The 26,786-nt window shown below is 36.9% G+C and overlaps 3 protein-coding genes and 2 non-coding genes across 10 annotated transcripts in view; 3 read left to right on the top strand and 2 right to left on the bottom strand.

Moving 5' to 3' along the window:
• Window positions 1-5,337: 5,337 nt before the first annotated feature.
• The window catches only part of LOC115451883 (peroxisomal leader peptide-processing protease), a 48,218-nt gene continuing 26,769 nt past the window's right edge, over window positions 5,338-26,786 (bottom strand). For 2 of the 6 annotated variants that reach the window (XM_037439229.1, XM_037439230.1), the window contains 10 exons: window positions 21,755-22,108; window positions 20,844-21,007; window positions 13,645-13,748; window positions 12,740-12,867; window positions 11,983-12,143; window positions 11,288-11,394; window positions 10,695-10,863; window positions 10,054-10,195; window positions 9,052-9,212; window positions 8,049-8,502 (listed from right to left, as the gene is read on the bottom strand). In XM_037439229.1, coding sequence (XP_037295126.1) covers window positions 8,405-8,502; window positions 9,052-9,212; window positions 10,054-10,195; window positions 10,695-10,863; window positions 11,288-11,394; window positions 11,983-12,143; window positions 12,740-12,867; window positions 13,645-13,748; window positions 20,844-21,007; window positions 21,755-22,104 — 1,584 coding nt within the window. In that variant the 5' untranslated portion in view covers window positions 22,105-22,108 and the 3' untranslated portion in view covers window positions 8,049-8,404. Of the gene's footprint in view, window positions 6,144-8,045; window positions 8,503-9,051; window positions 9,213-10,053; window positions 10,196-10,694; window positions 10,864-11,287; window positions 11,395-11,982; window positions 12,144-12,739; window positions 12,868-13,644; window positions 13,749-20,843; window positions 21,008-21,754; window positions 22,109-26,786 lie in introns of those variants that run through there. The other 4 variants (XM_030180283.2, XM_037439232.1, XM_037439231.1 and 1 more) reach the window with 4 other exon arrangements.
• On the top strand, window positions 14,229-20,629 carry LOC115451885 (NADH dehydrogenase [ubiquinone] 1 alpha subcomplex subunit 11). The gene is made up of 5 exons (XM_030180291.2): window positions 14,229-14,491; window positions 14,920-15,023; window positions 16,716-16,825; window positions 19,380-19,586; window positions 20,594-20,629. The coding sequence occupies exons 1-5, from the start codon at window positions 14,405-14,407 to the stop codon at window positions 20,614-20,616; spliced, it is 531 nt and encodes a 176-aa protein (XP_030036151.1). The 5' UTR covers window positions 14,229-14,404; the 3' UTR covers window positions 20,617-20,629.
• LOC115451886 (CHH-like protein) overlaps window positions 24,948-26,786 on the top strand; it is an 81,058-nt gene continuing 79,219 nt past the window's right edge. The window contains exon 1 of the mRNA XM_037439236.1: window positions 24,948-25,034. The gene's annotated coding sequence lies outside the window, so the exon portion shown is untranslated. The remainder of the gene's footprint in view (window positions 25,035-26,786) is intronic.
• Trnav-cac lies at window positions 25,137-25,209 on the top strand. The gene has a single exon. It is a non-coding gene; the product is annotated as a tRNA-Val (tRNA).
• Trnay-gua lies at window positions 25,371-25,464 on the bottom strand. The gene is made up of 2 exons: window positions 25,428-25,464; window positions 25,371-25,406 (listed from the first exon to the last, which is right to left on the bottom strand). It is a non-coding gene; the product is annotated as a tRNA-Tyr (tRNA).

Below are 26,786 nucleotides of genomic sequence, written 5' to 3'. Positions count from 1 at the left end.
TTGATAGAGGATTAATTTATATATATATATATATATATATATATATATATATATATATATATATATATATATATATATATATATATATATATATATATATATATATATATATATATAACCCTTCTGTGTCGCTTAATAATATTGCATCGTTCAGAAAATATTCAATCGTTCCTGCGTCGACCTGCTTGATTTAGTTGATGTTTTGTTAATGTTACAACCGGTACCTACATTTCTGCAGCAATTCGCATTACTTCCTTTATATTTTATGTAACAATTATCATTTTGTATACGACTTATTTATGATTTCGTTATTTAATCATAATGCTCATTTTGTGTTTATTGTATGTTGCAATTTAACTACCACGTAACCCATAATTAATAGTTAAGTGATGGCAATTTAAAGATAATATCATGTACACAAGTGCGAAATTATTTTGCTTTTATCGCGTAAATTGTTCGAATCTCTCCTTTTTTTTAGTACATACTCTATTTAGATTATATACCCACTGTTATGGTATATAACTAATATGTATCGGCAATTTGTATCGCATTCGCATTTCGCTGTTGATTACTACCCGGTTTCATAGACCTGTTTTAAATCAGTTCTTATTATAATTATTTAATCTTTCTTATATAATAAATTGTTAAATTAATCTGTTTGATATCTACATAAAATATTTTTTATATTATTATCATAAGTAAAACAACCTTCGCATGACGAAGAAAGTATATTTTAATGAATGCTAATCTTTATAGTTCCTTTTTCTATGGATAAGTATAATGATCATTGTAAACTTGATGTTAATTTCTTTTCCAGTGAACATTTTCAATTTTTAAAAGTAGCGTGACTTATTTGTGAAATAATTTTGTTTGGCTTAGAATAAGTTTGTTCTTGTTAATATTAGTTTCACTTGTTTGTGTTTTTTATAAAGTTAAATCAATTGTTATAAAAATATAGTTTGACAATTGAGAATGTTTTAGCATATTATAAATATCAATGTTAATTATTATTCGTCACAGTATGTATTTTTAGACATCAAATAATTTTAAGTATATTTTATTATTTAGTATTTCGGAATTTTACAGTGTATTACAGTTTATTTAAAGTAGTATCGTTTACTTTTCCATTGAATATAATTAATAACTAAGATCAAATTATCAGCCCTTACATAGCTTAATAGAGGTGTAATACTTTGCAAATCTAATATTGAATGTGAATATCATTAGTACTTACTATAAGCATTTTGTACACAAAATGTTATAGCAAAAAAATAAAATAAAAATAATATTTTCAATATGATGTTTGTCTGATTAACGATCTTATTACTATCGAATTATTATGTATTGATAATGATAGAAGTACACTGTAAATAAGATGTCAGAAATATTATACTACGACGGCATAGCAAATACAGATCTGCTTCTAAGTATTTTAATACTTGGATTGCCGTCTTCTGCACTTTTAAAACCGTTTGCAAAATAATAAAACACAATAAACCTGAATCGTGAAACGCAACGAAAATCGCGAACGCCCTCTACCTCACAAGTATGAAGCAGCCGTAATGTCGATTGGCACAAAAACCCAACGAGTAGGCTCTCTATTTCCATATATATTATAATTCTCTTTGGTCGCGGCGCCGGCACGATCGCGAGCACACTCTGTGTCTCTCGAGTCCCGCACACTCCCGTTGCATCATCCCGCTGTATGATTTCCGTGACCCGTTGTACCCGTTATATGTACCTATGTTAAGTTAAATAAAAAAAAACATATACTTACCTGTAAGAACTTATTTATTACATATATGTTTTTTTTTTATAATTACTACGTTAATTCCCTTATTTTATTAACGACCCGCCTGAGCTTCGCACATGAAGCACTAATTATCCATAATCAAATAACTTCCGATTGTCTTATAGATACCAAAGTTCGCAGGATCATCCGTTGGTCTAATCTGAAGATTTATAATCTGTACATATAGATTATAAATCTCCAAGATCGGCGATAGCCTAGTTGGGAATGGAATGGACTGCCGAGACGAATGTCTACATGTTCAAAACCCAAGGGCATACGTCTAAATGTTCTAACGTTATCTGTGTATTCTTCCTAAATCATCGTTCGCTTTAACGATGAAGGAAAATATTGTGAGGAAACTAAGAATTTTAAGGGTATGTGAAGTCTGCCAATTCGCACTAAGCCAACGTGGTGGTGGACTAAGGCCTAATTCCTCTCCTCTCCCTGCCCCCTGAGACCCCTGCCCAGCAGTGGGACAGTAAATAATACAGGGCTAATATTATAAAGATTGTATAGCAAGAGAATAAAAAATCATGAACATTTTCAACATACTTTATTCAACTGAAGTATATAAATAGTATATTTATATCTATAAATAACATACCGTATTACTACAACTATTAAATGCATTGGAATATTTAACTCATAGACCCCATAATGGTCACAAACAACCTCAATAGCAATCTTTAGATCGATCGAGGATATTAACCAATAAAAATGAAATAAAACTATTTTACGGATTTTATCGTGTTTTTGCAGAAAATTATAACAAAAAAATCGCGATAAAATCCGAAATTAGTTTTATTTCAATGTCTAACATTCGCGTAAACAAGAAATCAATAACAATAAGTTAAAATTTGCGATCAACCGTTACTATGATTAGTCTAACCATCACCATCAACACCTCGATCAATCTCGAATGTCGATAATGATAGTATAGTAGAAACCGGTTATAACGACTCCGGTTGTAGCGACACATCGGTTACAACGACTAAATAGTAAAGTCTATTTAAATAAATGCATATCGACGGTTGAAACGCTAATTGACTTAAGCAAAATTTTTTGCGACACTAAGTTGCATACATATTTAAAATCAGCAGTTTTTTAAATTTTTTTTAGCATAGTAAAATTTTTACAAAAAGAAAAAAAAAATTGTTGCTTAAGTTAATTAGCTTTTCAACCGTCGATATATAAAGCGTATCGTCTATAACAACTATTGGATATAGCGTCCAGATTCGGTGACCCCTTCGATGTCGCTATAACCGGTTTTACTGTATTAACAAAATATACATAACTAATGTGACAAAACGTCTTAAGTGAACTTATATTTAGTTTAGTTTATTTACCCTGTCAGTAGAGGCCGTGCCAACAGCGGCAATATATCGCTCAGGGCTTGTATTATAAAATATAGAAAAAAAAATTCAATAATTCTCTATCAATAGAATTTCTAAATAAGTCACGATTTTACAATAAAACTATAATTTGTTGATTTTTAAGTATGTAAATAAAATACTGCATTTTTGTGTAATTTTGAAATGTTTTTTTCCTAATATAACCACAATGAACCCTAACCTTATATTCTTTAAATAAATTAATAACAAATAAATAAATATCCTATGCCACGCCATTTTGTATTTAATTTGTGCCCACGGCCTTATAAGTTTTAATCCCTTATCAAAATATAACAATACTTAAACTTAACTTATCATTACTTAAATTTAACTATCAATATTGCTTGTATTCAACAAAATAATTGAGGACCTACTTGGAAGACAAAAGATTGCAAATAGTGTTTTCTAAATCAGTTCAGAAATGATCCGAGTTCTAAGGTAACAAAGAATATACACATCGACTTGATAGTCTCCTCCTCTTTTGAAGTCGGTTAAAAAAGGGAATAATTTTATGTGATATGGCAATAAGTAGGAAACCTAAACTTTATTTTGTATTATAAACTCACTTTGTGAACTTATGGGAACTACTTCTCAAAATAATTGTACGCAACGAAATAGTATGTACGAAACATTATAACGACTTTTAGACTCTGTTCTGATAACCCTAATACATTCATTCTATATTATATTTGATGGAATGATTGTATTAGCACAAACAATAAAGTTAACTAGAAAGTTTCGTAAAAACTATTTCGTTACGCACTATTCAGTTAAAGGCCACTAGTAAATTCTCAACTTCTTAAAAAAATAGACTACGAATCTACAGAACATTCCCTAAGCTCCACAGTCACGTCACATAAAAATAGGTACTATTGAGGAACAGAATTTTAAATGAAAGTAAACCAATTTTCCGGATTCTATCGCGGTTTTTTGTATTATTTTTTTTACATAAATATATTTATAATAAAATACAAAAAACCGCGATAGAATCCGGAAAATTAGTTTAATTTCAATGTCTAATATTCGCGTAAACATAAGAATTTTAATTCTTAATTTAACCTTCTAATTATAATTATAAATAATATAATTATAGTTTTTGCATTCTGTTACCTTTATTTTTCCTTTCGTTATTAATACTCAGTTTAGTTTAACCCTGTCGTTGGTTGTCCAAGATACAGCCTACTTTGGGTACCCCTTCAAATTCTAGCATAAAGGATCTCATAGTTGTATATAAATTTATTTTAAGTAGAATTAACTCTGTACGTGTTTTTTTAAAAAACCTTTTCAATTTTAATCTATTTTGAAAAATATTCATGGATATTACAAAGTAGTAAAATAGTGTAACCAGCTCAGGTAAACGCTGGGTAAATGCCAATGCATTTTTCATGTAGATTAAACTACCTTTATATATGTCGAGCAGGGATGTTATGGATATGCAATTTCGGATATGGATACGGATATGGATATAGGAATAAAATTATATCGGTTACGGATACGGCTACGGATATGTAATTATTTCGGCTTATCCGGTAGTTTCGGATAGTTTCGGTTACAGATAATAGATTAAAGTAAAATAAAAATATTATGTAATACATGAGGGCGACGATTACCAAGTATCGTTCGTCGTCATCGTCAATTATTAATTATCGATGAAATAATTGGGGATATGGGTGTTCAGAAAACCTCTGTGTTTTAATTTGAGATGAAGTTTCTGTAAAGTAGTGCGACCTCCTTTCCGTGAAAAGTTTTTATCACACTGTTTACATTTTGCAAAATTACATATAACTTAATAAAAAAATGTTCAAATTAAATTATTTTAAACGCATTTTGTCCTTATAAATCAATTTAATACGATACACAACACTTTTCCTTCACTTTATTAAATTAAGTACCTACCTACTCCTAAATAAAAAAAATTACTATTTATGAGTGAGGTTATGTTACGACTAAAAATAACAAACAAACTATACACGATTCACGTGGCGCGTGAGCGGTGAAACAAAAACCTGTCGGAACATATTATCCGTAACTTATCCGAAACTATTATAACGCATTCGGTTATGGTTACGGATATATTTTTATTTCGGATATCCGATAGTTTCGGTTACGGTTAAGGAGCTCCATAACATCCCTGATGTCGAGATATAATTTATATTTGACCATCCATAGCAACTTTAATGGTTTTACTCGTCATTTACGTGGTATTTATCAGTGCTATTTATGGGGTATTGCACTGTCCTTGCAAGGACAAAAATAAGAGAAAAATGGTTGACTAAAAAATGTTTTAACATTATAATGTTAATATAGACTTATTTATGAGACGTGTGAACAAGTTTTTCCGGGATAAAAAGCCTATGGCACTCAAGAGTGACGTATCTTCAAATTTATGAAAAAAAAAATTAAAATCAATAGTTTCAAAAATTATCCTCTACAAACTTTTCCTCTTTATAACTTAGGATTGTAAAACGATTAGTGGATTTATTGAGAACAGTAAAGATTAGACAACGACAAAAGAGAAGTATACAATTTCTAAATTTAAAGCGGCATACTGCCAGTACTAGCTCACATTGGTTATTTAAACATAATCCATCAGTATAAATGAATCAACTTATGAAGGGAAGTCAAATTATATAAAAAATCAGTCAATGGAAATGTACAGCACAAAACGACAACATACCTTTCAAGTTCGTAGTTTTACAGACCCACATTCATAAGCCTTTCTCTTTTCAATCCAATAGTCACCTTCAAAAAAATGTCTGTATGAGCCATCGAAAATATTTTTTTTAATTCTTTTTTTTATGACCGGCGTTGCTTTTCGTCTTAAAACTATATTCCTGTATTCCAAATTTCATACAATCTAGTTTGGTTTACTACTCATATCTTCGACCGGTATGGCAACAGGCGCCATTGTGAGTGGATGATTTCGTGTTTGTTATTCATCACCTCTAGTCTTGAGAGATCTGGAAAAGCAACAAGCGAATACTTTTGACTTTGTAAATAATTTGTAGTAAGTAAGTAGTTATCTACAAAATCTTAGTTGGGGGGGGGGGGGGGGGGCGTGACCAGCAGTGGAACAGTATATAATACAGGACTGATATTATTATTTATTATTGTATTGGAAATAAACCAATTTAAATCATTTGGGAACGTAATAAAACTTTATTCCAATTGGTCCGAATCTAATTGATTTAGAAATATCAATAAAAATCGTTTGTAATAAAAATAAAATCGGTCGATTATTAAAATCTATACTATTATATAAAGCTGAAGAGTTTGTTTGTTTGTTTGTTTGAACGCGCTAATCTCAGGAACTACCGGTCCAAACTGAAAAATTCTTTTTGCGTTGGATAGCCCTATGTTCGTGGAGTGCTATAGGCTATATATCATCACGCTATACCCAATAGGAGCGGAGCAGTAATGGCTAATCTCAGGAACACCGGTTCAATCTGAAAAATTCTTTTTGCGTTGGATAGCCCTTTGTTCGTGGAGTGCTATAGGCTATATATCATCACGCTATACCCAATAGGAGCGGAGCAGTAATCGCTAATCTCAGGAACTACCGGTCCAATCTGAAAAATTCTTTTTGCGTTGGATAGCCCTTTGTTCGTGGAGTGCTATAAGTTATATATTATCACGCTATACCCAATAGGAGCGGAGCAGTAATGGCTAATCTCAGGAACTACCGGTCCAATCTGAAAAAATATTTTTGCATTGGATAGCCCTTTGTTCGTGGAGCGCTATAGGCTATATATCATCACGCTATACCTAATAGGAGCGGAGCAGTAACAGCTAATCTCAGGAACTACCGGTCCAAATTAAAAAATATTTTTGCGTTGAATAGCCCTTTGTTCGTGGAATGCTATAGGCTATATATCATCACGCTATGACCAATAGGAGCGGAGCAGTAATGGCTAATCTCAGGAACTACCGGTCCAATCTGAAAAAATATTTTTGCATTGGATAGCCCTTTGTTCGTGGAGCGCTATAGGCTATATATCATCACGCTATACCTAATAGGAGCGGAGCAGTAACAGCTAATCTCAGGAACTACCGGTCAAAATTAAAAAATATTTTTGCGTTGAATAGCCCTTTGTTCGTGGAATGCTATAGGCTATATATCATCACGCTATGACCAATAGGAGCGGAGCAGTAATGGCTAATCTCTGGAACTACCGGTCCAAACTGATTTTTTTTTTGCGTTGGATAGCCCTTAGTTCGTGGAGTGCTATAGGCGATATATATTATCACGCTATGACCAATAGGAGCGGAGCAGTAATGGCTAATCTTAGGAACTACCGGTTCGAACTGAAAATTTCTTTTTGTGTTGGATAGCTCTTTATTCGTGTAGTTCTATATATCATCACGCTATGACCAATAGGAGCGGAGCAGTAATGGCTAATCTCAGGAACTACCGGTTTCAACTGAAAAATTAGTTTTGTGTTGGATAGCCCTTTATTTGTGGACCGATATAAGCTATGTATCATCACGCTATGACCAATAGGAGCGGAGCAGTAATGAAACATGTTGCAAAAACGGGGAAAATTATAAGTTTTGAGAGCTTCCGTTGCCTGCGCTGAGTTAACGGTTAAAGTTATGCAACAATGATGTGTGACGGGATTGTTCCACTTTAAAAGTTTTAAAAAATATATTATAAAACAAAGTCCCCCGCTGCATCTGTCTGCCTGAACGTGTTAAACTCAAAAACTACCCAACGTATTAAGATGAAATTTGGTATGGAGACAGTTTGAGACCCTGGGAAGAACATAGGCTCCCGGGAAACTACTACTTTTATAACGGAAAACTTTAGCCTGAAAAACTTTATAACGCGGGCGGAGCCGCGGGCAAAAGCTAGTATAATATAAATATATATTTTTTTATTGCAACCGAATGTAGAGACGAGCTCGCCTGGCGGTTAGCGATACGTCCGCCCACACAGTAACACTACAATCCATCCAGCCCCCTTAGAATGTCCCAAAAACGTACCTCGGAAGTCGATGTTGAATTTTGATATTTGCGATTGATCGAGAGACCAATTCGTCAGTCTCATGTTACTCTTGCAACTAATTATAATAAAACGACACGGAGTCATATAGTGTTTTTTTGCCACATTCTAAGCCAGTATACCTACCCTTATCCTTAAAATAAAACTATTTTACGCTATTTTGGTTATCATTTATTTAATTTTTATTTCCGAACTTTAAATTCCATATTTCTTTATAATTTAAAATGTAGGACGGTATAATAACATGTCGGATGACCAATACCTCGGTTCGCCCCGTGAGCATGAATGCTGCATACCTTGGAAAGGTCGGTAATGAACTTCAAACAAAAAATAAAAAAATCCCGTTTTATATCAATGTGAAAAATTCCTTTAACTATAAAGATTATGATTGTTTCTTAAAATAGCAAAGTGAATGGACTTGATGGTATATATGGGCGCACCCTTGTACCGCCATCTATTGTCACGAAACATAACTAAAATATTTTATTAAATCGGAAATGAACTAGAGATTTATTTATGTAATGTATACAAATTTCGTATAATGGCACCAGCCCCGGATCTGTGTGTGTGTGTGGGGGAGGGGGTCAGGCCGGGACCCGTGCCCCGGGCAGCGAATTCAGAGGGCGGCAAATTCAAACTTGGCAGCCGAATATATATCATAATTTACGCAACTTTGATTACTGAGACATCCAAAACATTTCACACATACACTATATCCCGTGGGGCACGAAATGATAATGATGATGATGACAAAGTTAAAAACATAAGTGGTCGGGAGCGGCATTATCCAGATTTTGTACCGCCTCCAAAAAAATCAAGATCCGGAACTGAATGCCACTTTTGTTTTCAACGTGCGATATATGTACCTTTATCCTCTTGGTATTGGTATAGTTCTTCGCAGAACAGGTTGATGGGTATGGACATGTTGATGTGCGTGTGAGTGGCGCCGTCCGTAGTCTTCGCGTTGCTGGTGATGATGCCAACCACCTCCACACGCTGGTCGATCACGCGCAGGATGGGACCGCCACTGAAGCAGTATTAAACGTGATACAGGCGCATTTTGACATTGTATAAATGAAACTACATCGTCTTCACCGATGCTTACATTGTGCCAGAAATCATCCCTGAAAAAGGAATATTAAAAAAAAAAATCCATTATTTTTCTTTTTGTAGTTAGGTGAGAATATGGTTTGTGCGAGTATATTTCTGATTGTGAGTGTAATGTTGTGGCTGTGACGAATTCTCTTAGAGTAGTAGTAGTGGCATTAGGGCGTGTTATATAAAAAATACTTTTTATTGATATTTATTTATATCCGCTAGTTTGTATCTGCATAAGTTTGTGTTCGCTTCTTTTCTTATCTGTTTCTATTTGTTCTATCCGCTCTCTTCTTTTATTTTTGTGTTTTGGAAATAAACCCTTATTTTGTGATCGTATACGGACTGATTATATTTAACGGTCCGGCAACCCATAACGGACTTAGGATCCATCTCACACTACCCCACATTATAAATGGCTATATAATAAACTATATTGCAATACCTGAAGCGGCGATAGCCGAGTTGGCTGTGGAATGGACTGCCGAGACGAATGTCCGCAGGTTCAAATCCCAAGGGCACACATCTCTAACTTTTCTAAAAAATTATGTGTGTATTCTTTGTGAATTATCGCTTGCTTTAACGGTGAAGGAAAACATCGTGAGGAAACCTGCACATCTGAGAAGTTCTCTATAGGAATTTCGAAGGTGTGTGAAGTTTACCAACCCGCACTAGCGTGGTGGACTAAGGCGTAATCCCTCTCAGTAGTAGACGAGGCCCGTGCCCAACAGTGGGACGGTATATAATACAGGGTTGACATTAGGTTGCAATACCTGAACCCTGACTGTATGCAGCAGGTGGTCTGCAGCAGGGAGGGCGACACGTTGCTGACGTGTCCGCTCGTCACTATCGGCAGCAGGTCTTCGATGTCATTCACCTTGAAGTAAGTAAAGCCAGCTGCCAGCACCGGTTCACCTGCACAACAATAGTTTAAGTTATTTTTGATTATTGACTTTATATAAGCTAATATTGCTAGCTAGATATTCCCACAACTTCGTCTAGGTGGACTTCATAACTGAACAGTTTTAAAGCTAATTGGAAATATGTTAAAATAATTTTCCATTTTTATTCGGTTCCAACAGGCCGTCGTAATTGTGTCGACTAGCGAGGAGTAATCATCACTCGTCAATTGACATTCTAGTGGATTCCACTCCACTTTCCATCAGGCACGTATAAAAAAATATCCTACTACGAGAAACGGATACATATACTTACGTTCGAATATCAGTTATGTTACCTTTTTTGATCCTTCTCCGGTCATGTCGGATTACCGTCTCACCGAACTATGAGAGTGAAGGAACACAGAGTGCTTGTGTATTGCTCACACACTAGTGCACTATTTCCTGCGTACCTGGTTGATCTCCGTTGAGATTCCGTCGAGGCTGAAAATTCGTCTAGAAGGATTTCATGTTACCTTTGACAGCGGGTGTTTTGGCCAGCACGGCGGGCTCGAGCCTGGCCCAGCGCCGCGGGTCGGTGAACAGCAGCGCCAGGTCGTACGCGCGCTGCTCTGTCGACTTGTACCGCACTATCGCCACCTCCTGCTGCCGCTGGCAGTAGATCGACACTTTGTACAACTCGTACTGGAAAGGATGATGTGAGTCAAAAGGTGAGAAAGGATACATTCAGTTTTAGTATCGATATCGTTTAGACTATTGCCGAATACTTCGCCGAATTGATTAGGAAATACTTGAGCAAGAATGTGACAACGAAATATGAGTAATGTACTCGAATTCGTCTGTACTTGACAAGTATCAAAGATAGGGATTAAAATAAAAATTCAAATAACATATTATCTATAAGATTGAACTAACTTACTAAGTTACAATATGTTAATATATTCAAATAAATGTAACAAGCTTGGTGTATGACGTCACTGTACTTAACCACAGGCGTGTGAGGGAGATAGCAAAATACCCTTGTTCCAATTTTTTATCGGCTTCAATAAAAGGAGGACGTTCTCAATGCGACAGTATTTTTTTTATATTTCGCGCTAGGAGTACGTACGTTCCGGACGACGTGTGCGCAGGTGAGTATGTACCCGCGGCCGAGGTACACGCCCGAGCCCCACGACGCGCCGCACTGCACCAGCACCGTCGAGTTGTCGATGCTCTCTGCCCACACACAATACGATATTAACAAACAATAAAATCTGGTCTATACTTCCGTACTTACATATAAGTAACATTCTTACGATAACGCGATGTTATGTTTGAAAAATTCCTATTTAAGCTAATGGTAAAAAAATTACGGCCCAAATAGATTCATTGTCATATTAATAAATGCAACTTAGTGTCGCTCTGAAGTGCGATATCAATTGAGTTGCTGTCGAAATCAGTATCTTAAGTTCCTCGCTATTTAATAAACAGACAACACTCATGATATTTTAAGGCACAACATATGACAGATTTTGACAGCTCAGCTTTGTCTATTCAACAGCACCGACTTAGTTGTTCCCAGCTGAGCTCTTCTTTTATATTATGGCTGCCACCGTTTATTTGTCGGTGATTTTCCCAATATCGAATTATAATAGCAGATACAAAACAAAAAGAGACTTTAAAATCAGATCGCAATATTTCAATCGTGGTCACACTTTCAAAAAGAACAAACTCTTATGACAGCTTAAGCTTTGACAATACATTAAATGTCTACTTAAGATCCTTCTCAAAGATGACATTCATCAATACCGCCTTGACACTTACTTAACAACACACTAGGCTGGCGTCTGAGCTCGGGCGAAGGTGATTTTGGGGGGTCGACGTGCAGCTTGGCGGTGAGGACCGAGGCCAACGGCGCCACCAGCGACAGCCCCACCCACTCGCCGCACCACCACGACACGCTGCAGATCACCATGCCGATCAGGCTGTGGAAGTATGCATTGCATCACGCCGTTTCTCTTTTCAGAGGTAGGCAGAGGAGTAACACATTTCATCAGCTATGTTCATTCCCATTTATAGAGGGCGAGCTATTGTTTATCTAGAAGTACCTAAACTCAATATTACTTTGGCAAACGAACCAAAGATCTCATCGCGGTTTATTCTACGCTGTATTCTTGAGTTTTACTTTGGTGGAGTAGTCATTGCAGAAACCAAATATAGATGAAATTTGGCACACTAATACATCATGTCTCAAACATAGGATACTACTCTATAAAAAAGTACAGTCGAATTGAGAACCTCCTCCTTTTTTGAAGTTGGGTAAAAAGTACACAGAAGTACATTTATTCCAGAAAAGCATTTTTTACACGGGTGTAGCCATAGTATTTATCGCCATGTTCCGTAAATGATCCGAATCTCTTTTTTCAATCTCAAAAATGGATCAATGAGTACAAAGTGTTTTAAGACATGGTTAAGGTCGACTTATTTTGATTGGTTCATTCTCATAATCGGACTGAAGATTGAAATTGGGATCATTTATCGAAAATGACAGTATCAATCCAACTTGACAAAAGAGACTTACTTAGCTTCGTCGTTGAAGACTGGGCCGCCTTCGGAGCCCATAGCGGTTGGCGCGTCGGTCAGCAGGAGCGATGGTCGCGGCCCAACCAACGATGACACGGCCCCCTGAGACTCAGTGTTGAGGAAAGCCTGCAATCATGATGTTTACTTAAAACGGCTCCTGGGATATCCGTCCGGATAGCGATCACAGTTCCAAGGCATAAAACCCGCCATAATGCCTCAGGTATGTCGCGTTTCGAAATCACCCTATCTATAACCGGTTTAAAGCAGGCCGGCAAGAATGTGTCGACTGGCCCACGTCTGTCACGTTTCGGGATCAGCTGGTTCTAAACAGGCCGGCATAATTGTGTCGCCTGGCGAGGAGTAATCATTTCTCATCAGTCGACACTCTATCTGGACCCTATGTACACCACTTACTATCTGCTGCAAGTCAGTTTGCTGAGCCTATATTCTGTTTTATTACGCGCACGACAAAGTATCCCCACTGCACCTGACGGTAAGTGGAGTCGGGTCCAATAGAATATCCACTGACGAGACATGATTACCCCATATAAAAAAGATCTTTGACTAACGTATGATTTATACCAACGACATTTACACAGACATTTTTTTATCAAGGTCTACATTTCATTGCCACTAGGCAGCGCTGTTTTTTTTAATACCAACCACTGATGCAATAAGGAAGCCGCTCGCCTGATAGTAAGCGACATATCTCTAATAGTAGCATTCAATCTTTGAGATGTACAAAGCGCTGCATGGCATTGCCTCGCGCTCGTCACATGGAAGGTTTATTCTCATAATCGCTGGCTATATTGAATATTGTAGCTTGACGAATATTGGTTTTGGCGGTCCGATCTATTGCACTAGGTTATCATATAAAGATATGGTTTAGAAAATACTAAATACCTCGCATCCAAAAGGTGTGGAATGCACTACCAATCTAGAGCCCCTGTTGGGCGGCGGGCTCACCATATCCAACAAAGCTGATAGTGGACGCAGCACCTTATAACCTGGAATCAAAATATCTGTCATGAACCTTAAATGATTTTATATATTTTTCATACGATTACAATCAGTTCAAGTTGATTACGATCATAATTACTACGCCAGTACTTGTAGCATTGATTTGAATTATAGCCTGTTTAGGAAATTGAAAAATCAGCTCTGGGGGCATCACTTGTGCTTTTGGAGAAATTAGTTCCATATTTTACTGCAGCATGGCGTGGATTTTTTTTCTTTGCCAGGCTATTCGATATTTGATGGTAAGCCATTGCGTTCCTTAACTTAGAACTTTAGTTATAAACCAAGCCGTTGACTTCTTATTTATGGCTTTGTATGCAGGATTCTTAAGTATAAAAACATCAAAATATCTCTCCTTTTATAACTGTTAGGTCTAGTTTATGAACCAGAATTGAAGTAGATCCTATTTGTTAGAATTAAAACCAAACTTTTCAGATTCGATTTTTTTTAAACTTCGGGCGGCATCATTGACGCGCGGTTTGACAGTGTCATAACTTCAACTTTGTCTTTGACTTCAATTTATATATTATAATTCTCTTTGACTTCAATTCAAAAAACAATAATCAAACGGTGGCATCTTACGTAGTATTTGTATTCTCTTTGCGGTGGCAGCTATAATATAACATAGAAGAAGAAAACAATAATCATGGTATGCGAATGCGATAAAAAAGATACAACGAGAAATTACTACAGATATTACGATACGCCCGATGGATGTGACATCATGAAGAAAGTACGTATAAGCTTTTAACCAGTACCGGTTTTAGGGGGGATTAAGGGATGGCGTTGGTGCCCGGGCCCCGGCACCGCAGACATGAGCTCGATGCATTTAGGTCAATATTGGCGTAACATAAAAAATTAAAAATAAAACTATTTTTCGGGTTTTATCGCGGCTTTTGTATTATAATTTTCTTTTGACGTTTCGAAGACTTTGCAGCCTTCATGGACGCGGGGCGGACTCTGATAATTTTATTTCGATGTCTAACATTCGTGTAAGCATAAAAAATCAATATTGCTAGTTTATAACTTTCAATAAGATCCAAAATTGCCTAAAAATCGAAAATCTTCGCATATTCCCGCCTTAACTCTTGCGTCGAAAATGTATGAAAAGAATGCTCAAGCCGTTTACACGGGGGAAGGTCATAATGATGTATTTTGCAGACGTTCGTGACAGCTCGGTACGGAGCCATCACCGGCCTCATTCTGTCCAGCTACGACGTGCTCATGTACTCCAGATGTGTGGGACTTCAAGCTGTCTTGAAACGGTGAGATAAACAAGACGAAACATAGACTTGTTTAATTAGCTACTGACTGCCTCAGTGACGTAGTTGTATTACGATAGGACTGCGGTGCATGGTGTTCTTTCATGAAAAAACTACGGAACGGATTTGGATGAAACTTTACAGTAATATTCGTTATACATCAGATAACACATACGCTACAATTTATAATGATTTTGTGTAATTTGCTCATAATATAACGATACATATCAAGTAAGTCGGAAAAATAATTATACCGGAAAACTCCTTCAAACTGGACGAAGATGCGAGCAAAAGCTAGTAAAGCTATATATAAATAAGACGTTGTCGGCTATTAACATAGTAAATAAGCTTTTAACTAGAAGGCGTTTGAGTTATTTCGGTTTGGAAATACGGAAAGCGAAAGCTGGTTCCTTGAGGAAGACTTGTTATAAATCGTTGATTAACAACTTTCACATGATTTACCGGATTAGTGTTATAACACAATTGCTTGAAAAAAACGCGGCGCGCTAACCGCATTTTCAAACGCGATTTATTAGAAATATATTCTAATGTATGTTATATTATATTATATACTAGCTTTTGCTCGCGGCTTCGCCCGCGTGAAGGTGTTTTCCAGGATAAAATTCCACTGTTTGATAAAAGTCTTGCTACATATTTTCCCGGTACTTATAGGTTCAAACTAATTTTATCCCCAATCTATAATTTCAGTTCAATCAGTCGAAAATCTAAGAACATTTATACAAACTTTCATCCCCTATTTTATCCCCTTAAGGGTAGAATTTATCAAAATCCTTTCTTAGGGGATGCCTACGTCATAGTAGCTTTATGCATGTAAAGTCTTAGCCCGATCCGTCCAATAGTTTGGGCTGTTCCTTGATATATCACTGTCAGTCACCTTTGAGTTATATATTATATTAACAACTGAAGTTAGCTAAAATTGAGTTTCTCGAAGCCGACCACTATTTATGTACTATGTATTTTGAGACTATGCAATTTTGTCGCGTTCGCGATTCACTTTCACTTTTGTTGAGTTTCAGAACGCGATATTAGATCCTCCAACGCGCACTCGAATTTGAACTTTATGCAGCGGTAATAAATTACAAATTGACTCTCCATTTTATTTAGAAAACGTTTGTATGGGAAATAGAAAAATGCTGTTTTGAGGATTTTCCGGGAAATATTCGAATTTTTCTCACCTTTTAAATCTTCCCTAGACCTCCACGAATAATTCAAGACCAAGATAAGATAAATCCGTTCAGCCGTTCTCGAGTTTTAGCGAGACTAACGAACAGCAATTGATTTTTATATATATAGATATAAAAAATAACGTATTTCTATAATAACTTATAATTTGGATATTGTTTCATTAATTTCGTAACGAAAATTCCATTAGAATTGTTTATTTCGTCCATCTCCTCCTAAAGTAAACAAATATCTTTTTAATTTGCAACTAACCCTATATCATATACAATTCAATAAGGAACATTTGCATAGTATAATATTAAAAAAGAGCTTAAATTGGTTTATTTTAGAGATTTTTTTCGTAAATCTACATATTCTCGGAGTAACTTGCACCGTAAATGTATGGAACGGATGTTCAAGGTTTTTGCTCGAGAGATGGTTGAGATGGTTAAAGTAATTTTGGTATTTTCTATATGGTCGAGGGCCTTAATGATTTCTTTTGCAATTTTCCAGATACATGTTCCACACAGTGCCTCTGGGGCTGATGGGTGCCACCTTCGCTCTGGTGACCAATGGCGCCCTCAGGTACCGGCAGAAAGATGATTACTGGAACTACTTCCTCGGTAATGACAATGGTGTATGAGTTTATTACCAATTATTATAACTATAAGAGTTAAACTGCTGAAGGCACGTTTCCTTTCTCAAAAATATGTCAGGATTTATGAGAAGGACTTCTCTGCCATATTACATATGACAGTATATTTTATTATTAACTACCTCGGTGGTACACAGTACGAGTACGAACTACCGCGCTGAGGTCCTGGGTTCGAGTCCCGAGTCGGACCAAATTGTTGTGAGTGGGTTTTTTCATCGTAAATATTACTCAGTTGCAACTCAGAGTCAGGAAGTTTTATGCTTATGTCGTATGCTTTGCATGCTTTCCGATTCACGGAGTATAACAATACTCCGTGAATCGGAAAGCATGCAAAGCCGTTGGTCCTGCGCCTGATCTCTCACCGGTAATGTCGGATTGCCATCTCAGCCGACAATGAGAGTGAAGGAACAGAGAGTGCACCTGTGTATTGCGCACACTGACGCACTATAATATCTCCTGCGTACCTACTTGGCTGATCTCCATTGTGAATGGCTGCCGTGGCCGAAATTCGGTTACGAAGGAATCAAATTTTATTATAAAAGCAAATAAACTCGTGTGAAAACTACTCATAGGTACCTTCAATCATATTGTTGATCTAAGACTCGTACATATATCTGAAATATCTAACGAAGCGAAAACCTATAATTTAATACACAACTTACGCAATATTGAAGACATGCACTATATTTCGTTTTTTATTAATTCAAATCATGTTTCACACACTAATACATACATACATAACATCACGCATTTATCCCCGAAGGGGTATGCAGAGGCGCAACTAGGGCACCCACTTTTCGCCAAGTATGTTCCGTCCCATGATGTGATAGGGGGCGAGCCTATCGCTATATCGGGCACAAATTTCAGACTCCGGGCTGATACTGAGTAGAAAAACCCAAATATCACTTTGCCCGACCCGGGATTCGAACCCAGGACCTCAGAGCGCTATTGTACCGGGCATGCAATACAACTACGCCACCGAGGCAGTCACATACACTAATCATGGAGTTAATATGTCATGTGGAATGCAGAAACGGTATTTCCTTTGCCACGCTGAAATAATTGACGTTGTTTACAAGTTTGGGTTTTGCGTGTGTCATGTAATAGCCGCTCTAACATCTTATTACGTAATATTATTTTTTATTGCTTTGAATAACGAGACGAGCTTGCCGTTCGCCTGTTGGTAAGCGATACGGCCGCCCATATACAGTAGAAACACCAACCAACACCTTGAATTACAGGATTGTTTGGTATTCCACTGCGCTTGCCATCTTGAGACGTGAGATGTGGAGTCTCGTTGTAGTTACACTGGCTGCAATGTCCTGCAAACCGGAACACAGTAGTGACTAGACACTGCTGCTTGGTGGCAGAAATAGACTTTGCCATAGTACCTACCCAAGCGGACTTTCACATATGAGAGACATACCACCAGTAAATAACTCGATTATGACTCAATTGCAGTCTAAGTTTAATATTTGCTGGTAGTAAGATATATTTTATATCAGCCCGGATAGCGACCACCGTACGCAAGGTGTCAAAACCCGCCATAGTGGCCCGCGTAAGTGTGTCGCGTTCTGGGATCAGTCTGTATATCGGGTTTCAATAAGCCGGCATAATTGTGTCGACTGCCGATGGGTAATCATCCCTAGTCAGTTGACTTGCTATTAGAACCCACTTCACTTACCATCAGGATGCCGTAAGCGTAAAAAATACATAGTTTTTTAGTAAACTAACGTGGGATCTTTAAGTAGACCACAGGATTTTTCGTTTCGCTAAAAATAACGAGGCAAAACATCACGCAGGGTTTTCCAAATTTTATCCTCTCTAGCGGTTTTTACGCTGGTACGTCCTTTCTACATGTAAAAAGTAAAGATAAAGTATGTTGCGCTGATGACCGTTGCGATATTTAAATGGGATGTAGAACTAGACGGGGCAATGGGGATGATTCAGCGAACTTGATTGATCGATGAAATGTGGGTGTGATGTACTATTGCCTACCATTGAAATGGGAAAATACCGTGAAGGTGCGTATAGGTATTGATCTTATCTGACTAACAACTATTTTATCCCGGGAAAACTTTGACACGAACGGAGTACAAGCTAGTTAGAGATGCAATGGAGTTTAACCATATTTACATATTTATTGGGGTCGTCCATTAATCACGTGATGCTCGAAAGGGGGGGAGGGGTTCGGCAATAAAATAACGAATTATCACATGGCGGGGGGGGGGGGGGGCGTTGTTAATGAGATAGCACGTTTATTTATTTTTTGTTGATCACATGATTGAAACTAAAAATTTAAATATACTTTGTACCAAAAAAAATACACGTTATTTGAGTAGGGGGGGAGGGGGGAGTGGTAGCCTAAATCCTCACCTCATATCACTATGAGGTGGTTAAAAATGCACTAAGAACGTCACGTGATTAATGGACGACCCCATTGGTGCATTGGTGTAATTTTTTCATCGCAATTGTTGATTGATGGATCCTTGATGGTCTTAAAAAATAAATTAATTTTCCAGGTGGTTTTGCTTGTGGCCCCATCCTGGCATCATACGTAGGGTCGAGACACGCGATCCTGCTCGGTGGACTGATTCTAGGCATATCAGCCATGCTGAAGAAGGACTCCATAGAGAACGACTACGAGTTCTTCCCAAAGTGTCCTCGCTACATGAACACAGTCAACGGCTGGAGACACGATTATACCCTCATGCCAGATCCTAGAGAGGGTAAGTGTTGGAGCAGTCTTTGATAATTAAGTCATTAGAATACGTTACGCCCATTTAGATTTTTTTAAACTTGGTTAAAAAAAGAGAAAAAAGTCTTGATTTTAAATATGTATGAAGCTTAGAGTCACATAAAATGTCGTTTAAATCAATTAGCCTTTCAACCAATATTATCAGTCTCTTTAATAGGGTCATGTTATTAACTAATCTCACTATTGAACAAGATCTTAAGGTGACATTTCAGGTACTGAACTATTTAATAAACAATAAACTTGACTTGATTTTGAACACTTGAGCTGTCATTTGAGAGATTGTTTTCAGCAAGGCCGTGTTGTTTTAAAAAAATAGCTGTCAAAATTCGTCATATGCTGCGACTTAATCCATTATTTGATTGTCAACCAATAAGCGGCTGCCCGTGCCCAACAGTGGGATAGTATATAATACAGGGCTGATATTATTATTATTAAGCGGCTGCCGGCAGCTTTTTGAGAGCCACTTTAATCTTTGTTGATAGCTTAATAGAGGCGATCTTAAGTGCTTTAGGCATGAAATCTTTCGCAGATATAGAGACTATAGTATAGATCGGTAGATTGTAATTTGGAAATATCGAGATACGACTTTACTTTACTTAGCTGTCAGAATGTTTTATTGTTAGTATTGGGAGTAAAAGTTAAAAGGCAACTATGATTTTTCTGTAAATAATGTTTGCGAATATGGGTGTAAATATCTAATATGTCGGGGGAACAGCGCAATGCATCAAAATAAAACTATATTTCGGATTTTATCGGGGTTGTTTGTATGTTTTTTCTCATCGTTTCGAAGACACCTTTAATGGTCACGGGAGGACTGAAGTGCAAATCGTTGGAAAAGTCACTTACAATATCTACCTACATTTACTTTTTACTGGTTATTGCATATACTTGCATTATTATTTACTATGCCATTTTAATTTGATTTTATACTATTTTTCTTTTTCATATTATATTAAAATGATATTTTTAACTTTTCAGAGATGCAGCACACGTGCCAATAATTTATTTTATTAGAAATATAAATTGTAATTGACTTTTATTTTGAATAAAATATGTGGTTTATTACCTTTTTTGATTTTTTGTTATAAGGCTTAGCTGATATTTCGTGACCAGAGACCAGGATTAGAAAGATATACTTTCCTGATAGTCTCCAGGTCAATCAACAGGAATATCGACATCAGCGTCTTGCCTATGCTGGTCCAATGTTAACCTTACATATTATACATACCTCTGTGGTCAGTCTCCAAGTCGATCAGCACGAACAAGGGTAGCAACGTCTTGCCGAGGCTGCTCTGCTGCTCCACGGTGCCCTGGTTCAACCCCACCGCCCAGCTGTACATGATGGCAGACACACATTTCTCTATCAATGAACACTCCCAGATGTGACAGATCCTGAAAACAAACTTGGTTGAGGCCCCCCGAGTTAATTCTTGTGCGCTTGGTCTCCACACCAAATGCACGCCCATGCACCGGCGCACATTTGCTGCGACCCTAGGCACACAGGTCAGTGTGTATACCTCATGGTTGCTAAATACACATTGAGGCCTATAAGGCGAACATTTCCCCTCCCTCTACCTTCCAACTATCCTGAGAGGGCTCCTTCTCCTTCCTTTTCTCTTCCTTCCCTAGATCCCCACCCTTTTTCCTCCCGGGCCCTGTGACCGGATAGCTGTAGGTCGCCAGCGTACCGTAAGCTGGCACCCTCGGTAATAATGCTAGGGCCGACTGAAGCCGGGGGATTGCCTGTACCCCTTTAGCAGGGTATCCCCGGTGATAACCACAGTAGCTCTCCAAAAAAAAACTTGGTTGAGGATGTTTGTGTTCGGATAGCGACCACAAGGCGTAAAACCCGCCGTAATGCCACGTAAGTGTGCTACTTCCGGGGTCAGCCTGTGTATATTGCTTCCCTTTTTCGGGGCTTGCCAAAGTTCTTTCAAACGTCGGCATAATGAGTCAACTGGCGAGTGATAATTACTTCGTCATAATTAATTACTTATGTTAAAGGGAATGTTAGACATCCAAATAAAACTATTTTTCGAATTTTCGTGTTTTTTGTAAAAATTAGTTGAGTAAATCGACTTCTGCAAGTTTTCGTGTTAATCACCTCCCTTAATAATCAGGATGCCGTGAGTCACTCACCTGCCAGTCAAAATCCGCATGAAATAACTGGGATGATCCAAATCAACTTGATTCTGGTCTACTGGTGCTCTCTCTTTGCTCAACTGCTTAACCTCTTCATATATCGCCTCCGAGGGTTTCCGCTCACACGTCACGTAGATTTCCGGAAGGTTCGCGTAGAACTCGTCATTTATGACTTTCCCTTTAGATTTTTCTATAGTCTCGGCCACTTTTAACGGAGCAATGATGGACCCGTGGGTTAGGACCCAGCGCTCTGAGAACTTGATCCCTGATGCTGCTACCGTGAGGATCTTCGCTGGTTCCTCGTCGGAAGAGTAGTTGTATGATACTAAGACGCCTTCGATACTCATGATTCTGGAATTGAAGGGACAACGATTTGAATCTTATATTACTATTTATGTAAATAAAAAATTTCTGGTGGTAGGTACCAACGTACACAAGGTTTCAAAACCCGCTATAGTAGCTCACAGTGTGTCACGTTCCAAGATCAGCCTGACATTTTGGAATGATTTTTTTTCGGACACGCTAATCTCCAAAATCACCTAAACAATTTAAATATTTTTTTTTTTATGAAAGTTAGCCCCAACTAGAATCATAAGATAATTTTGGACCCGATAATTCCGCTGTTGCCGAGATATAGAAGATAGCAGGTAGTTTAGATAAAGAGAAGACTCTAGCAGGACAACGTCTGCCAGACCAACTAGTAATATAAATGCGAATATATGTGTAAAAGTTTGTATGTTCGTTAGAAATAAACGCAGTAACAGCTAACCGGATTAGGATGAAATTTCTCACACGTGTAGACCGTGTCCTGGATTAACTTATACGGTACTTTTTATGCCAGTAATTTCCATTCCTGATACATATTTGAGTTTTTAATCTGAATTTTTTAAATAGATGGTACCGGCGTCGTGCAGATGGCTCTATGGATCGCTTTTAGGATTAGGCGATTTTCGCACCTGGAAAGACTTCAAGCGGGCGAGGCCGCAAGCTAAACCTAGTATTGTAAATGCTATACGGTTTTAATTAACAATCTTTGGATCGTCAGCGAAAAAGTACCATTCAGAAAAACATTGTTTGATATGTCGTTTACTAATGACGTGATATTTTATTTTTGATCCGTGGATAGGAACTGAGATCGTTTATTGCGATCGATTAGCAAAAATGTTGAGACAGAGCGAGAACTAATGAATGTGGAAGTGGAGTACTTGGGTGCGATCGCTGATTAACGGAATTAAGTATCATTACTGTGAAAACAGGCCTTTCCCAAGTATTATTTTCAGTATAATGTAATCCGAATAATTGTGTTTTTTTCTTTTCTAGATATGCTATAAAAATTTCTTTAAAACGTCTACTTTATATATAGGTACCGAGTATAATTCAAAAAGACGTCCACCCGATCCGAACTGCAAACAAAGACTAATACCAAAATAGATCAGCGACATAATAAAATCCATTGTCAGGACACGAACCCACGACCACGCATTCTCGGCCGCGCGCCCACCTACCAGGCCAGTTTATAATAGCCTATTGAGGTATCTGAGGCATAATCTCGCTGCAAATAGCAATACTGGAGGAAACTGCACATTTCAACAATAATGTTGAAATAATGTTAAATATTGAAATAAAATAAAAAAACCGGCGATAGCCTAGTTGGTTGTGGAACGGACTGTCAGATGAATGTCCGCAGGTTCAAATCCCAAGGGCACACACCTCTGACTTTTCTAAAAAATCATGTGTGTATTTTTTGTGAATTTATCGTTCGCTTTAACGGCGAAGGAAAACATCGTGAGGAAACTTGAAGGTGTGTGAAATCTACCAATCCGCACTAGGCCAGCGTGGTGGACTAAGGCCTAATCCTTCTCAGTGGTAGAGGAGGCCCGTGCCTAACAGTGGGCAAGTATATACCTAATACAGGGCTGATATTATTATATTATTATTACAAATGTTAGATATTGAAATAAAACTATTTTGCGAATTTTATCGCGGTTTTCATATTTTTTCTCCCAACGTTTCGAAGACTGCAGCCTTCGTGGTGACGAGGCGGACTGAGGTGTTGATCATCCGCGAAGTCAAAGTTACAATACCTCCTACCTACATTCAGTCCCGGATCTTGAATTTTTTGGAGGCGGGGCAAAATCTGGATAATTCCGCCCCCGACCACCTATATTTTTACCTTTCTTATCATCATCATCATTATTTCGCGCCCCGTGGTAAATAATTTATGTGTTTAATGTACTGAACGTCTCAGTAATCGTATAAGTTGCGATAATGATGACTTATGTATGTGTCTGCCAAGTGTGAATTTGCCGTCCTATGAATCACCACCCGGGGCACAGGCCCTAGTATGCCCCTCTCCTAGATCCTGGCCTGCCTACATTATATAATTATACTTTTTAAATTTTTTAGCTGTTTGTGGTCCGATCTACGCAGAATTAGCTTACAGTGTCACGCTAAAATCAGAAAAATAGTTTAATTTTAATATTTTAGGGATATTATCGCGGTTTTTATATTACAATTTTCTCTCAACCTTTCGAAGATTGCAGCGTTTGTGGTCCATTATTCTTATTATTTCATAGCTTTCGCACGCGGAAACCTTTCTTGGATTAAGTGTTTTGCGAAAAGTAAGGTGGTTCTCATTTGTATGTTTGGACTTTGGATGTTTAGTTATCCATTATCCCTGAGTTATTGGGTTTTTGTTCTGGGAACGGCGAGCGAAGCCGCAGGCGAATTTAGTAATTTAAGAAATGTTATTGTAAAAATGTATTAAGTAGCATGTGATTAGTTTGTGTTTCTATTTTTTTTACTAACTTATATAGTCTCTGTAAGTACCCTAAGAAAACTTTGAAGATACCATTTCAATTAAATTAGACTGAACTCGTCTAATCACACGTTTCGTTCCTAGGTATTCTATTCATAGATAATAAAGAGAATGTTAACAAACATAAAAATAGCATACATTGCTGTTTCTTCCAACTTGTCCAGAAAAATATACATGCTAAAACCCACAATGTAAGTGAAATAGACTGTAATATCGCAAATACATTGGTGATGGAAAAAAATACAGGGTGCGAACTACAAATTTGCCACCACATAAACACACCCATAATGAGCCGCATTCAGCGGGTGGTCAATAGCTTCATACAATTTGCGGTGGTATAAAAAGATGGTGCGGCCTGTATCAAGCATCGAATTCACCAGCGTCTTCGGAAGAGACGCTTGTATCCAGTGTTCCATTTTCAAATTCAACTTTTTTTGTGTGCCTAGTGTGATTGCAAAGGTAAGAAGCGTTATTTTGGAGTTTATGGTAAAAAAGTTTTATTTATAAAAAATCAAGTGCATATTATATTGTGCGGTTTGCTTTTTCGACTCCGAACGCTATGTTTCCGTAGTGTAGTGGTTATCACGTGTGCTTCACACGCACAAGGCCCCCGGTTCGATCCCGGGCGGAAACATGCGGTTATTTTTGTTATATTTAAAATTATATTTTATTTTCATTTACAATAATACTTATTGGGGGCTCTAAACTACATTTTATTTATGGTTTTGTAAAAAAATTGGAAGTAATAATTCAAAATACAATAATTTATTATTATGTTGAGTTCAAAAAAGTCACTCCTTCGAGCCGGATTTGAACCAGCGACCTATGGATAGCCATATTTACATTATACTTCTACAGTCCACCGCTCTACCAACTGAGCTATCGAAGGTTGACCATATGCGGCAAAATTGTCGTGTACATTATTAAGTGACATTAAAATGTAAATTTAAAACTCACTATAATTAAAATAATCCGTCCAAACTTTCATATATATATATTTTTTAACTCACTTACAATTCTCACTCACTCATTACTCATTTGCAACATGGTGTTATAAAAATGTAATTATTGATCCGAAAATGATAACCATTTAGGTATAAATTAATTATGCAAAGGAGCAGAATCAATCACAATCTAAAACTGGTACAAATTAGATATTCCGCGAGATCACAACTATTAAACTTTGTACGTTAAAACTGATTATATCCAGTAAATTGCAATATAATATTGTTATTACATCAGATAATAAATAAAACATATTTTACGATTACGCAAAATATACTAGGGTTTTAATATTTGAGTTCATCGATAACTTGATATTATGTACAAGTAGTAAAGTAATTTTGTAATTTAAGTATATTACTATTACTTATATATATTTATATAGATAAAATGTAAATTCAAAAATATATTTAACCCTTTTGCATCAATTAAATTGGCAAGTGAATTTAAATTCACGTCTAGTTTTTAATATGACGAAATTTTAAAACAAAGGGCATTATTTATTAATACATTTTGAATTTAGAATAAGCATAACGTTTTCTTCTTTTTCGCATCCTCGGTGTGCGCCTCTGTTCCAATGTCAATATGTCATTCTTGGCATTTATTTTTATAAAAAATAGAGATACTATGTTCGTTTAATACAAAAAAATATGATGGTATTAGCAAAATATATATTAAGCAAAGGTTTAATAGATAAGCGCTGTTTTTTTAATTGCCTACGGTGCCTAGGCACTATGAAGTTATTGCTATACTTATGTTCAAGAAGGTAAGTACTATACTAATAACTACGTCTTTTGAGCAATATTGCAGAACAATAACGGAAACAAGACTTGCGTACTAACATTAATTACCGCTCAGATTAAAGCTGACCTCAATAACTTGTGAGGTTTCGCTCTCAATAACTCGTTCATAGGAAATTATTAATTAAAGCGGATTTGTGTGGAATATTCCGCTTGATAACTTAATACTCTGCTTGCGAAGTGGATGTATAAGTTACATTTCACATCTAGATTCTGTATAGTAAACCTAATGTTTTGGATTAGTTAATTTTTTTACGCAAGTAAAACATTTATTCCACGCCTTTTTTACCTACTTGATGTACTGTTAAGAATTTAATCATAAATTTCACTATCCTCTCAACAAATAGTTTTCAACATAATTACATTCCCGTGTCAACGGCCTTATAACATCTAAAGCCGTACAAACAAT

The sequence above is a fragment of the Manduca sexta genome, chromosome 16 (assembly GCF_014839805.1).
Source record: "Manduca sexta isolate Smith_Timp_Sample1 chromosome 16, JHU_Msex_v1.0, whole genome shotgun sequence".
Lineage (NCBI taxonomy): Eukaryota > Metazoa > Arthropoda > Insecta > Lepidoptera > Sphingidae > Manduca > Manduca sexta.
The sequence above is the reverse complement of the archived record's forward strand: the minus strand, read 5'-3'. Positions and strand labels throughout refer to the sequence as shown.

What these genes read in the sequence shown, in the direction of transcription:
- LOC115451885 (XM_030180291.2), top strand. Translation starts at nt 14,405, where the DNA reads ATGGTATGCGAATGCGATAAAAAAGATACAACGAGAAATTACTACAGA. An exon ending in GATGTGACATCATGAAGAAA is followed by an intron (nt 14,492 to 14,919) that starts GTACGTATAAGC and finishes TGTATTTTGCAG; the next exon opens with ACGTTCGTGACAGCTCGGTA. An exon ending in TTACTGGAACTACTTCCTCG is followed by an intron (nt 16,826 to 19,379) that starts GTAATGACAATG and finishes TTAATTTTCCAG; the next exon opens with GTGGTTTTGCTTGTGGCCCC.